The sequence below is a fragment of the Tamandua tetradactyla genome, chromosome 13 (assembly GCF_023851605.1).
Source record: "Tamandua tetradactyla isolate mTamTet1 chromosome 13, mTamTet1.pri, whole genome shotgun sequence".
Lineage (NCBI taxonomy): Eukaryota > Metazoa > Chordata > Mammalia > Pilosa > Myrmecophagidae > Tamandua > Tamandua tetradactyla.
The window spans coordinates 87,607,932-87,622,130 of record NC_135339.1 but is presented as its reverse complement, the minus strand read 5'-3'; the positions used below and the strand labels follow the sequence as shown (position 1 = coordinate 87,622,130).

General features: G+C 54.5%; 1 protein-coding gene across 9 annotated transcripts in view; it reads left to right on the top strand.

Moving 5' to 3' along the window:
- Positions 1 to 14,199, top strand: part of CTBP2 (C-terminal binding protein 2) — a 154,756-nt gene that overhangs the window by 122,606 nt on the left and 17,951 nt on the right. The window contains exon 1 of one of the 9 annotated variants that reach the window (XM_077126370.1): positions 11,988 to 12,176. The exons of the other annotated variants lie outside the window; for them this stretch is intronic. Coding sequence (XP_076982485.1) covers positions 12,161 to 12,176 — 16 coding nt within the window. The 5' untranslated portion in view covers positions 11,988 to 12,160. Of the gene's footprint in view, positions 1 to 11,987; positions 12,177 to 14,199 lie in introns of those variants that run through there. 9 annotated transcript variants of the gene reach the window in all.

Sequence of the window (14,199 nt, the reverse complement as noted above, 5' to 3'; positions counted from 1 at the left end):
GGAGTGTCATTCAGGACACGGAAACCTCAGCTCCCCAGGGATGCTCCTTCTCTAGTCACGCTCCGGGGTGGCTTTAGGGAAGGCGGGAGTATCCCGTGCCCATTAGAGGCACACACCGGCGTGGTCACCACCCTCCCGTGGAAAGGTCTGCGCCCATCCCCACGGCGGTGGCCAGTAACCGCCTTGCAGACAGGCAGCCTGTGTTCCCAGACTTGTGTGTTAAACAAAGCAAGATGTTGAAATCCTGTAGAACTCCATGTTTCAAAAACAGACTTAGTCTTATATTTGAAAATAAGTTGGGAATTCTGCTTGGTTGCGGGGAAGGATGCATTTCCAAGTCAAGGAGAGGGAAGAGAGATGCTAGGTAGTTTTCTCGAAAGCATGAGCCAGATAGAATTTATTGCCTGTGTTTCCTTGGACATTATAGAAGAACTTTCTGGCGTTGAACATTGTCTTTTTTTTTTTTTTTTTTTTTTGGATTCTAGAATCTTAATGAAAATTGAAAATGTAAATCAGTCTTCCTTTCAAAGCTTCTTTCTTTCCCCTTGTCTCAGACCCCCAACATAATTTAGAAAACTAAATCCTCTTTAAATGAATTTCTCTGAGTAATTTACATTATGGGGGGAGGGTTCATGCTTAAAAATTAAGTTCTACCTTTTAAAATCTGCCCCTCAAACAACTGACACTGCAGCACCAGCGAGCATGTTCATTTCACGCGAGAGCCTCGAGGAGGTACTGAAGACTTGCCTAACCCAGAATAGGCTATTGCTGCCTGACAAAGTTGACCTGCCTACATTTTCTTCTTATTTATTTCTAAAAGGAAGATTGAGTTACAACTGGATTTTTCTGTTGGCTCTCACTATGCATTCACTATGCATTCAAGCTTTCTCTAATTTATTTTTTTTCAGTCTGATTATGCAATATTTCTGATTGGTTGTTTTTTGTTTTTTGTTTGCCCTTTTCTTTTTTTAAATCAGTGTATGACGGGAAAGTCAGGTCATTTTTTTCCTGGGGTCCTTCTGCCTCATAAGTCAAACATTCTTTCTTTGCAACCAGCTAATTTGCATGGCAATGACATTTGTTGCTCCAGTAATTTCATCTGATAATGACTGGGCTTGCAAAGCAGATCCGAAAACATATTCCTTAATGACGTGTTGCTAAGCGACAGGAGGGCTTGGTCATAATCGCGGAAAGATAATCTCCTCGTTGAAGTCGTGGAAAGGCTTGGCTGAAGGAGGACCTGCAAAATTACCTTGTTTTCTTTTCTATTTAGTTTGCAACACCTTCTAACACAAACATTCACTTGGGTGTGGGGTGAGGGATTGAATTGAAGTAGTTGGAGTGTGATTGTTAACACAATGTTTTGCAGCCCAAAGGATATTGATTTTTTATTTCACTGGCATGGCAGCGGGCCAGTTCCAAGGAAGTCTGCAGAGTCAGAAGTCTGCCAGCAAATAAATTTATCTGTCAAATAATTTATCCTGAAATTATAGTAGTTTTCCTCCTCATTCCTTAGTGTCCATTCAGTGTGTCATTATCTCTGCCCCCCCCCCCCATAAAGGATTGGGAGGGGGGCAGAGGGAGGCAGGCTCTTCTCTGATAGCTTTTCAGCCTGTGTCCAGGCATTTTGTGTGACAGGTTTCATGGAACCAACAGCCAGATTTGGATCCACTGAAACCAGCAAAACTGGATGGTGTCACTATAATAATGTTCCATCATCTTCTCCCTCCAGCATGCCCTGGAGGGATTGTGAGGCTGCTTTGCCCCCGAGAAGATAATGTTTACATCTAAGAAAAGCACCCCAAATCTGCACTGACCCACGTCCAGAAATCTGAGCCTCAGCTCGGGCAGCTCCGTCCTGAGCTCTGAGCTGGAAGCTGTCCAGCCTTTAAGCCAGCCGCGCGGCCCTCTGCAGCACGGCAGGTGGGAGGACGTCTTTAGTTGGCGTTCGAGTCACTGGAATGTTTACACGAGCCCTGGAGGGGCAGGAGGAGGTCAGCACGTCGGCAGTAGGTTTTTAAGGCTCTGGTTTTATTTTTACATGGTTTACATAGCTTGATACCTTTGCTTTTCTTTGTGATCTATGTGTTTTATCTCGGTTGGCTTTGAGCATATAAATAACAGACCCCTGTTTGCCAGGCCAGAATGTTGTCCAGGGGCCTAGTGTGCAAAGACGAGGCAGCCGCGTGCCCGCAGCATGCGTGGAGCGCCGTGGCAGACCTGTGTGAGCGTCATCACCTGGGAAATGGCTTCACCTGACTGACCTGGCAGGCGGGAATGGGCTGTGGACCCTCCCAGCTGAGGCTGTAATCCAGGGACACCCCCACCCCCAGGTGGCACCAGGGGTCGCCGTCCTGAGCCCTCCCTGTGGCAGGCACAGCAGGGCGCGTTGAGTCATCAGCTGTGCCGTGTTCATCTTCATATGATTTTGTCTTCCCCGAATCCAGCACACAGCCAGCCTGTGGAGGCCGCAAGGGGCAGCCTCAGTGTGCAGTTTCACGTCTGGGAAATACCCCTACCGGCTTTGGGGGCTTTTCTCTTTTCTTCCAGCCGTTTTCCTTGGTGCATCTGGATTAATGAAGTCACACGTGAGCCCTGTCTGGCTGCTGGGGCTGCTGCCTGTGGTCTTTGAGGGGTCTGGCCGGGGTCTGTCCCAGAGTCAGTCTCTAGCATAGCATGGTTTGATTGACAGGGTGCTGCTCTGCAGCAGCCACGGCTTATGTGCACCTCCTGTCCAGGTGGAAAAGGCTCGACTGCTCCTGAGGGCCCCACACTCCCAGCATCCTCTCCTCCTGAGCCCTCCAGGGTCCTGGGGCTTCCTTCCAGGCTCCGTCTGCACCAGAGATCTGGGAAGCAGGCAGCTCCCTGGGCTTGGGGGTCATGACCCTCAAAATATCAGACTGGGGTGAGGCCAGAGAAGACCACCATGGGGACCCCAGACCCTTAGAGCCCTCCTGATTACACCAGTCCCCAGCCCAGGAAGGGGCTACAATAGGTCCTCCCAGCTAGGCCTCAGGGACACTGGGGCCAGGAGCTGTGACCTGGAGCTGGCCCTGCAGTGGAGGGGAGCTTGATTTTGTCAAGGTCGTACAAAGGGACTTTCCCCGGGCAAATGCACAAATTTGTAAAGGGAGACAGGAACCTCTCCCAGGCCACCATCCAGTTCCCTTGGCTTCTGGACACAAGACCACTGGCCTCAGCTGGGTCTGGGCCTGATTTTGGGGATTCATGTGTGTGTTGTTTGTCCAGTCAGCACCCGGGCTCACGAGTGTGTGATGACCAAGCTGTGTCTTCACGTGCTCTCCAGCATGGGGCCTGGGGGGGGCTGATGTGTAAAAGGACAGTCCCTGTGCCATAGAATACTAGGCGGTCCAGCCCTCCCGCTCACCACGCTTAGGAACACATGCACAGGGTGAGGGCAGAGCACAACAGCGGGAGCCGCAGTCGGTGGTGACCCTTCACCCTGACCCTTGAGGTCGCCTTCCCGGCCAGCGTGAGGGAGGTGGAACCTGCGGGCATTGTCTTTGGGCACATGGGCTTCCCCAGGGCACATGGGATAGATGCCTGGCAAGCTACAGCCAGCTGCTCTGGGCCACCCGAAGGTCTCCCGGATTTTTCCTTGCAGAATGCCAGGGGCTTCCATCGTCCTCAGCACAGCAGGAGACAGCCTCCCTCTTCTCCAAGGAGATGGGACCTTGTCCAGGGTTCCTGGAGGAGCAGTCATGGGGCCAAGGCGTGGTCAGCTCAGACCTCCCAAGGAGAACACCCCGAACATGTCCAGTAAAGGCAACAGTCCTTTGGTCTCACTTTTGGGAGACGTGTGTGGACTCAGTTCACGGGTCTAGAGCCCAGAAGTTGCTCTTGGCTCATGCTTCTGTGCATTCCTCGGGGTGCCCCCTTGGTGCCTGTTCCTGCAGACGAACGCCAGGCCTGGCTGCTCCCAGTCCTCTTAGGGACCCCCGTTTCCCATCCCCGGGTGAGAACCCCCAGACGGACCATGTCCTTCCAGGCCGTTACTGTCATATCTGCCATTTTCTGAGAGTCCGAGTTCCTGGGATCCCACATGGACCCCAGAAGTGCGAATTCGGCCCATGGCCTTGGGAGGACATGGCAGCATGCTGTGTACCCAGGGGCACAGCCTCGGTGGGGTCCCACGGCGACACCTGAGAACGGGACCCGCTTCGGCAGCGTCTCATGTGCAGCAAGTGGAGGCAGGAGAAGGAACTTGGGGGCTTAAATTGTCTGGTCTCCGTGAGGGCAAGTGTGGCCGGGTGGCCTCAGCCAGAGGTGGGGCCTGCCTTGAGATGGTCACCGTTCCCTGGCCGCCACCGGCTGCCCAAGCCCTGGGGGGCTCCAAGGCTGGACTGAACCCCATTTCCCCCCTGCTCTTTGGGGGTGGACTTGGTCCTTCTGTCCTTGGAGGAAAGCATCAGGAAGCAGTGCCCAGAGCGGGGACAGCGACCAGGCTGCCCGCAGGGCCCACAGCTCCTTCGACCTCCCCACCTGAATGCCTGCAGGTGTGGACCTGGGAGGCGAGACCGGTGCCCTCAGCAGCTTCAGGTGCCAGATAACTTCAGATCTTTTCTCCCATCCTGTGGGTTTTCTCTTCACTTCTTGGTAGTGTCCTTTGAAGCACTGAAGTTTTTAATGTGAATGAAGTCCAGTTTATCTTTTTTTTTTCCTTTTATTGCTGGTGCTTTCGTCGTGCTAAGAAGGCCACGAGGATTTGCCGCTGTTTCCTTCTCAGTTGCGTCGTGTTCACTCTTATGTTAAGATCTTTGATCCATTTTGAACAAATGTTTGGATCGGAGATGAGAAGTGGGCCCTGCTTCCTCTTTGGCCTGCGGGTATCCCGTTGTCCCTGCCACTCGCTCATGCCATTGGGGACTGAGAGTGAGGTGGCGGTGAGATGAGGGAGCTGCCCGTGGGGGGTTTTACATTTGGCCACTGACCGTGTGGGTGACACAAGTGGGACAGTCAACAGAGTCACAGGGACCTTTTCAGAAGTTTGGAGGCAATTTCTTGTCCCCAAGGTTATGTCAGGCATGAATTCTAAGGCTGGTGTGTAGATTAATTGCCAGTGCACAAGTTTTGTTTTGTTTTTTAAATTCAGTAAAGAGGAACACTTTTAACCCACACGTGATCTGCCCATGGTGAAGTTACAGAAACTAGATGTAATTAAACGTGCTGTTGTGGAGTGTAGCTTTTCCCCGCTCTGAGACTGACTTACAGGACTTTCTAGATGTTTTTCATGTAAAAGAGAAAAACAAAAACAGTGTTGAGACTGGCTCGTTCCCTTGCTCCAAGAATAAGTGCCATGATGGGTGGTACCCTGCAGCCAGCCTGTGCCCAGCAGCAGTGCACAGTGGGTGGATTAAACAACCTTTGCCAAATCATTGAGGGCATAAAAATCAAGCCTGCCAACGTGGGTCCCCACCTAGGGGGCGGCAGCCCTCAGGGAATATCCTCCCATGTGCGGTTGGGAATTTATTCCATCCTAAAAAGGGTTGGCAGGGGCGAAGTGGGGCCGCTTGCGGCTCACACAGGAAGGGCTGTATGAGCAAGGTCTGGTCTGAGTTTACGGAGTAGATGAGGCTCTGGGCTGTGCTCCCTGCGGGAATAGGGGACAGGAGGAGTGCGGCTCCAAACACAGATGCCCTAGGTCCGGTGGGGCAAGCAGGGACAGTCTTCTCGGTGGCAGCTCGATACAAATGCTCCAGTGGGGAGCTCCTTGTCCTGGGTACTCATATTCGCCTCTCGCCAATCCGCCGCTGGCACTGGTACCTGACTCCGCCTGATAAATAATAGTGACCATCACCACTGCAGGTCATTTGACAAGGATTGTCCCGTCTGAATTCACGGGGACTCTCTGGGCATTTCTCCTTTAAAGAGTCAAAATCTGAAGCTCAGCGAAGGTAGCATTCTGCCCCAGGTCACACAGTGGGGCAGGTCTTCAAGCCAGTTTACCTGATCTAGTCCTGGTTTAGTTTCTGTGCCAAGCCCAGTGGGTGAAAATAGATGTGAAAATCAAAAGAGATGAAAAGTCAGGGAGGGGACAGTTGCCCAGGTCAGAAGCTGAGGTCCCTGAGATGCTCAGAGATGCTCAGTCCCCGTATGTGAAATTGGGGTGGGGGTGGGGGCCCTATCCCGCCAACCCCCTAGAGAGCTCTGAGGACCCTGTCAGGCTGGAGCAGATCCTGGCTCTGCACACGGCCAGGGACGGGGTACACTTGTTGGTCACCCACAGGTCATTGCCCAGCCCCAGTGGTGCCCTGCAGAGCCAGCCCTCACCTCTGTCCCCAGCTGCCCTCCACAAGCATCAGAGAATGAATGCTGCTAGCGAAGCGCCTGCAACCCCCTTCTGCATGATGAACTGGAATGTAAAACGTTTTGTCCCTTGCTCTCTTGCCGTGAAGACTTAAGCCTAACCACCCGAAGTGACTCCAACCCGTAGGGCAGGTGAAATAGCTGGAGGCAGAAGGGCAGGAATGGTGGAGGGGCTGCAGGATGGGGCCAGAACCCAGAGTTCTGAGCAGGCCTGTGCATTAGCTAATAGCAGACAGTGAGGAGTCCCCTTCTGAGCTTCCCAGCAGCCGAAGTGAAGAGGGAAGTGAGAGCACAGTGCACATTAGTCAGGACCCAACAGCCCATTGCTCAGGAGAAGCTTTTTCTGAGACTGATCCCAAGGGGCATTTCTCTTGCCCTCGACTGCTGATCCAGAGTGGCAGCCATCACCCTAGGTTCACAGTTTGCTTTCTTCCATTACCTCCCCATGCCCCCACCCTGCACCTTTCCCTTCATGGCTGTTGCACCCACCGCTAGGCCCATGTCACAGTGGAGGCTCATGGTTGCTCTGTGGCAGCTTCCTGCACCATTTTTTGTTTTGTGTTAAATCTTCCTTCAGAGTCTCCCGTCCTGCCCTATGTTTCAGGCTCTCAGGGGCAGGTCTGGGGCCATGCTGGGGTGGTGACCATTCCACAGCTGACTTCTTCTCTCGGCCAGTGTCAGGACTCTTGTGGCCACCTCTTCCTCAGGCCAGGCCTTTGTGAGCAACCCCCAGGTCCGGCGGAACGGGGCAGCCTTGCTTGGCTGAAGGGAGCCCTGAGCATTGTCACCAGCCACCCAATGGGCCAGTCTGTTCTCCCTCCATCAGAAGTGCCGTAAGCAGCCTCCACCGAGCAGATGTCCTGGGGTGTGGCGGTTCTCTTCTGTACTTTTTTTTTTTTTTAACATGTATCATTGTGAAATAAATATACAGAAAAGTAGTAAATGTCACAGTACATTGTAACAAGTAGTTATAGAACAGATTTCAGAGTTTGGTATTGGTTACAGTTCCACAATTTCAGAAATACCCTTTTAGTTGCTCCAAGAAACTAGAGACTTAAAGAAATATCAATATAATGATTCAGCAGTTATACTCGTTAAATCCCATCTCCTCTGTTATAACTCCTCCTCCTCCTCTGATCCTTTTCCTAATCCTTAGGGGTACTTGGGCTATGCCCATTCTAACTTTTTCATGTTGAAGAGGGCTGTCAGTAATATGGGATGGGGGGATGGAGCTAGTTGATGTTCTGGAGAGGCTGGCCCTTCTGGTTTCAGGACTTACCTGGCCTAGGTTAATATCTGGAAGTTGTAGGTTTCTAGAAACTTACCCTAGTGCGTGGAACCTTTGTAGAGTCTCAGGTAAAGCCTAGGCGTTCTTTAGGGTTGACAGGAATGGTTTTGGTTGGGGTTTGGCAAACCCTGGTGATTAGCAGTATCCAGCCTCCAGAGCAGCCTCTCAATTCTCTTTGAAGTCTCAGCCTCTGGTACCTTATTTGCTGTGATTCTTTCCCTCCCTTTGGTTCGGAAGGCATTGTTGATCCCATGGAGCCAGGACCAAGCTTATCCCTGGGTCATATCCCACCTTGCCAGGGAGACGTTCACCCCTGGATGAAACCCTGTCCACGTAGGGGGGAGGGCAATGATTTTACCTGCAGAGTCGGACCTAGAGAGAGGCCACATCTGAGCGACGAAAGAGTCCTCCAGAAGTAACTCTTACCCATAACTATAAGTAGGCTTAGTTTCTTCACTGTAAAAATAGGCTTCACAAGATCAGGGTTTGGCCCACTGACTTGGTTGGGAGTCTCAAGTGTTTGAGACAGTATAAGGGGTTTCCCTGGTGGTGAAACTTATTAGTTACGTATTTTTTTTCTCCTCTTAGGTGCTTCTTACAGGAAGGATTAAGTATGACGTTATGATAGGCTCCAGTGTTTCCATGAAAACTGGGCCTTGAGCCTGGAACACTTTAAAAGTCGTTAGATTTTTAGGAAATAGTTACGGAGGACAAAGGAAAGGGGTAGGAGTGTTGCCAGCAGCTGCTGTGCTTGGGAAAATTGGCTTCCGGGCCATGTCAGGGCCAAAGGGCAGGACACTGGGCGGCCACCCACAGGCCGGCCAACCTCTAAAAGACACTCCTGAGTCGCTTCCCCTTGGGGGTTAAGACCACATGAACACCTGAGTCGGGTGAAATTCTGGGCCTCTCCCTCTCCCTTCTCGGCTGTGGCAGGGAAGTAGGCATGGTTCTGTTTCTGGGGCATTTGGCCCGGGCAGTACATGCTGTGCCGCCAGGGCGTGGCCTTCTGGGAGGGGGGGAGGAGGTGTGGTCAGGTACCGCGGGCCCCAAGAAAGTGGCTGTCCAGCCCTGTTGGCTGGGACCTGGGAGGATGAACCCAGGCGTGGGGGACACCCGTCGTCCTGCCACTGCAACCTCTGGTCTTTTGGAAGGAACAGCTCTTCCAAGCCCAGGAGAAGCTGGGGTGGTCCTTAGAGCCCGCCCCACCCCAGGGATCACAGGTCAGGAGCCTCCCAGGGTTTCCTCTCCCTTGTGCACCCACAGTCCCTGATGGCACTGTGCCCTGTGAAGTCCCTCAGCTGAGGGGAGGGCCCTGGAGACACACTAGGGGCTGGGGCAGTCCGAGGCCCTGCTGTCCCAGGGGACTGACCTCCTCCACTTCTTGCAAGTCCTTGGAGTGACCGGCCCCCTGCACCTCCCACCCCCGCCCTCCAGTGTGCTTGTGAACACCCACTCCAGCAGCTCCGGCCCTGCGTGCAGGCCGAGGGTGGGGCGCTCATTGCCTACCTCTGGCATGGGCCTCTGGCAGCATTTCTTTCTCATCTTTATTTCATTTCATTTTTCTCAGACATCCCCTTCTGTTGTTGCCATGGGCACGTTTTTTTAGAACTTCAGACATAATCAAATGAAACACCGTAGTGGCCTCTGCCGAGGTCCCCGCACCATGGGCGGTGAGTTGCCCTCTTGCAAACACCTGGGGCAGCGCCCTGCCCCCACCAGGCCCAGCCCTGTCCCCGGAGCCTGGGGCTGGAGGGAGGCTGGATCCAGACTGCCTTCAAGGCGCCCCATGTGCAGCAGCAGGAGTGGATGGAGGAAACCCCCAAACCAGGCACAACAGGTGCTCGAGAACATGGATTCTTACAGGAAAGGCCCTGTTTCGAGAACGGGTGGCTTATGTCCCTTGCCTGGTAGATCCTAAGACCAGGCATCTCACCCCCACGTCCCCCAGGGTTGTGGATCTGCAAAGAGCGCATTGGGGAGAAAGTGAGAGCCTTGCTGATGCGGGGTTTGTCTTCATCCCACACCTGTGAGAAGGGTTTCCCACCTCATCAGTCAGTTCTCCAGCACCGTGAGTGCAGTAAACGAGTTTTAGAACCTTCGTGGCAGAAAGGAGAGGTTAAGTTCCTGGGCCTTCTCTGGGCAGCTGTTTCTGCCCCATCTAGAACACCCATGGCTTCTGCACAAGGATGGAGAACATACTTTTTTTTCTCTCCAGCCTAATGAAAGCTCAAGGAAATGAACATATGGCAACTGGTAGACATCCTTCACGTGTTGGGGGTTTTTCTAACAAGAACGCCTGGTCTGGGGGGCGTGGGTTGGCCCCCACTCGCCTCTGACCATGACTGCCACTGGTGACGGGGTGTCAGAGGCCCCTGGTACCGAACAGCTGAGGTCAGCTGGGACACTGGCTGTCTCTGGATTTGCCCTTCGTGACCCTGAGCTGGTCCCAGCTCTGTCTGGAGCTCGTTCTTCCCTGGAGCTGTAAAAGACACGCTCTCTCTCCTTCTGCACCAGCCCTGGCAGAGGCTCGGAGCCCAGGGCGGCCTGAGGTCCTCTCCGCTCAGCAAGTGCTGCCTGGCCTGAGGTGCACAGGCACAAGAGGCCAGAGGCACCAAGCAGCAGAGTGACTCGTCAAGGCCACTTCAAGGCAGCAGCCTCTGTCAGGCAAGTCCCGGGTAGCCTGGTGAGGGGCAGGCGTAAAGGGGCAAGTTGACACTTGGTGGACCAGGTTTCTTGTTGGTGGCCAGTCAGTGGGTCATGGGTGTGTCCTGGGTCTTGGGACACTCTGAGAGCCTACCTGTGTGTCCTCAAAGTGGTTTGCCCGTTGTCCGTGGGTTCCTGGGGCTCAGGGCCTCAAGCCCAGAGCTGAGGGATGTGCCTGGGCAGGGCTCGGCTCAGCGGGGCAAGGAGAGCAGCAGGTACCTCGGCTGGCAGTGGCCTCCTGGTGGCTCAGGCTGTGGAACCCAGGGAAACCCCAAGGGGAGGGGAGGGCCAGCCTTCAGGCCTGTGGTTCTAGGTTTTGTGTCTTCTGAGCTCTCTGTACTTGATAGACTGCCCTTGTTTCCATCAGAGGGGGCTCTAAGGCCCCCCTTACTCATCACAGACACGTGTGCCCCTTGGACGGGGCAGGCCCTAGGGCTGGGCTGGCATTGACCCAGCTGGCATGGGAGGGTGGGCACTGCTCATGGGGCAGGCGAGGTTGCGCCACACCCAGAGAACCTGAGCCCGGGCCAGTGCAGACCTGGGTTTGAGTCCTCCAGTGCCCACTTGCTGTGTAACCTGGATGGTCTCCTCACCCCACTCAGCCTCGGTTCCCTCCTTGGGAGAACGAGCAGAGCCTCCTTCTGGGGTGGCCCCGGGGCCGGCGTGCTGTCCTAACTGGGCACCAGCTGATCCAGTGGGTGCTGATGGTCCCGGGGCCTGCAGAGCTCGGCCTGTCCAGGCAGCCTTGTCCCGAGGCAGCAGGATGGCCCAGTCCCTGGCTCTGTGGTCACTGACAAAATAGAATCTTGAGACCTGAAAAGTTCCCTGGAGTCAGCTCGTCCCCTGGAGAGGTTTGTTCCTTTTTAGATTTGGTCTCTGGCAATCTCCCAAGGCCCAGGTCAGACAGCAGGCTCCACGAGGTCGCCACGTGGGGGGCACATTGGCCAGGTCCAAGGATGTGTCATCTGAGCCTTGGCGTGTCCAGCAGCACAGGAGGGTCCCATCTGAGATGCCGACTGGGCAGGAGGCTGAGAGGACGTGTCCCCAACAGAAGGGATGGCCAAGGCAGGCCCCGGGATGGTCCTCTTCTTTGGGAAGCAGAAAGCCTGGGGGTCCTTGACCCGGGGAGGAACAGTTCCCAAGGCCCCTTGGCCCAGTCCCACGTCCCACTCCCCTGACCTCCTCCACTGGTGCCCCAGGACGTCCCCCATGAGGCTGAGCCTTTGAGGAAGTACTGCGCCAGGTTCTTGCCATGGAGCGGGTCCCCCTGTGGTGGTGCTGCATCCCCGTGACCTCCCTTTGGGCCCTGTGGATCGGTGCAGTGTGAGCAGGCGGCGCTGCCCAGCCCGGCAGAAAGTACTGCTGCCAGGAGCCGGCTCGGAGCAGGGCTGGTCACTTTGGACCAGCACAGGCAGCTCCATGGAGCTGGCGAGGGGGTGGCACCCTGGGCACTCTCAGAGCCGCCGGTCCCTATAGAGAGGGCCTCTGGGGGATTGGACGTCCGTCCTTCTCTGCCGCCAGGCAGGCTGCATCTGCAATATGTTTCCAAGCAAACAATTGAATGGTTCTCGGTTTTGGGGTTTTTGTTTTGTTTTTTTTTGTTTGTTTGGTTGGTTTTTTTTTTTTTTCAGCTTTGTTGGGAAAAAGAAAAGCTGCCTGCCAGTCTTCACTGTCCAAGGGCCCCATGAGGTGCCCATTTGGGGCTTGTCACAGGAGGCCGGGACATCCCCTGCGTTGCTGTCAGGAGCCAGCTAAAGTGACAAGCGGTTCTCTTTTCTTTTGACTAGATGATGTGGTTCCCGCAAGTTTGGACGTTTGCTTTCACTCCAGTAGTCCACACACATGCTTGCACACTCAGGTACAGGCACGCTCCCAGAGCTGACAGCAAACCTTGGGGGGCGGGGTCAGTGGCGTGGCTCTTGGGAAGCCTGGGGGCCTCTGTGACCAGCTCCTTGTCCAGCTTTTAAGCTGGTCTGCTCGTCAACGTGCTTGGTGGCTGTCTTTTTCCAAGTCTCCATCTAACTTGGGAGAGAACCCCAAATGAAGGAGCCGAGAAGTGACTTAAAACCAGGTACCCCCTGTGGGAACTTCCAGCCTTCCTGGGCAGCCCCTGGGTGCTCCAAGGGCCCAGGCAGCCAGATTTCCCTTCACCAGGTTTTTTCCCCTAACAGCTTTACTGAGATATAATTCACATACCATACCATTCACTCTTCTGAACAATGCCGTCAGTTCAGGAGTTTTTAGTGTATCAATTAAGTAATGCAGCCGTCTAATTCCAGAACATTTTCATCACCAAAAAAGAACCCCAAACCTATTAGTGGTCGTGCCCCAGCCCCATTCCCAGTCTGCTGCAGCCACCGAGCTCCTTCCTGTCTCGGTGGGTCTGCCTGTGGTGGGCTTTTCACATTAAGGGAATCAGACTCTTCGGCCTTCAGTGTCTGGCGTCTGGCGGGTCACGCAGTGCTTCCGAGGTTCGTCTGTGCAAGTGTGCCAGCCCTCCATTCCTGTCACTGCCATCCTGTGGGTATATTCCACCCGGGGGTGGGCCACATCGCCCTCAGTCAAGCCAGGCTGCTCTGTCTACTCGTGACTGTGGTTTTCCCAGTGGCTGGCCTGGGCTGGCCTGTGGCACAGTGGGGTTAAACCACCGGCCGCTGGACTGTGCGCATCCTAGGCCCTGCGGTGTGGTGGCAGCGTGGCCATGGGGTCAGCAGTCCCACGCTCTGCCCTCAGACCCTCTGCGCGCCGACCGGGACCCTCCCTTGCCCAGGACATGCACCAAGACTTCGGAACAAGGCTCCCAGGGTCCTGGCCTTTAGGTTGGCGATCGGGCAGGAGTTCCAAGTTCAGGAATCTGCAAGCTGGATTATCCTGGAAAGCGGGAAGAGGAAGAACATTTCCAAAGGCTGCATGGGACCCTGGCGCTTCTGACAGCCCAGGCTGTGGAGGGCTGCTCAGGGCCTGCCCTTCAGACTCAGCAGCCTCACCCATCGTTAGGGAAAGGAAAGAGGCTCTGCCAAGCATGTCCTGTAATAATCTCTTTACTGAGCTGTCCTCACAGCTCGAACCCTGGCAGCCACTTGGTTGGGGGAAGGGGCATCCTATAAAAGTTTAGCCTCTGAGGCAACTCTAGCTTCTGAGCTCAAACCAGTGACATGACCAGTCCTGGGAGGAATATGAAATGAGACTAGGGTTTCTCCATTTCTCCAGCATTTCACAGTGGGTTCATCCTGTCGGAGCTGTGTCCAGGCCTGCTGCACGCCACGAGCTCTGGCCTGCCTTGCCCTTGCTTTACCGGAGCTATTATATTAGCTAATAATGGTTAGCTATTGCTGTGTAACACCACTTCATCCCAAAACTTTGTGGCTTCGTACAGCAGTGATTTCCTTGGGTCCTGTGCTTTGACTGGTCCCTAGAACACTTTGAAGTTAGGGCATTGGAGCGGAGTGTAGACAGATCCACACTTACTCCCAGGATGTACTTGGAGAGGGCAGTGGGTCAGCAGTGGTGTGTCACAGCAGACGGGCAGGCAGGGAGCACATGGTCCAGTGTCTGCCTCGGTAACTGGCCTTCCTTCCTGCGATCCACTTCTGCCTCAGCCAGAAAACGGGCTGTTCCTTGTTCTCCCCGCGCCCCCCACCCCCGGGGAGAAGGTTCTCCCGAGGCTACGGCATGGACAGAGAAGAGGCTCTCCAGGCGGAAGGCTAGGCTGTCAAATAAGACTTGAAGGGAGAAGGGAAGCCAAGGAAAGCCGGGTCCCCGCTGTGGGAGGCGAGTGCATGTCTTGGACACTATCATCACGTTTTTTTAATCAAACCGCTGCCTGGGCCCTGCCCGCAGGGCTTGGAAAGAGGAAGTAAAGCAGATCACTTCCCAAGAAT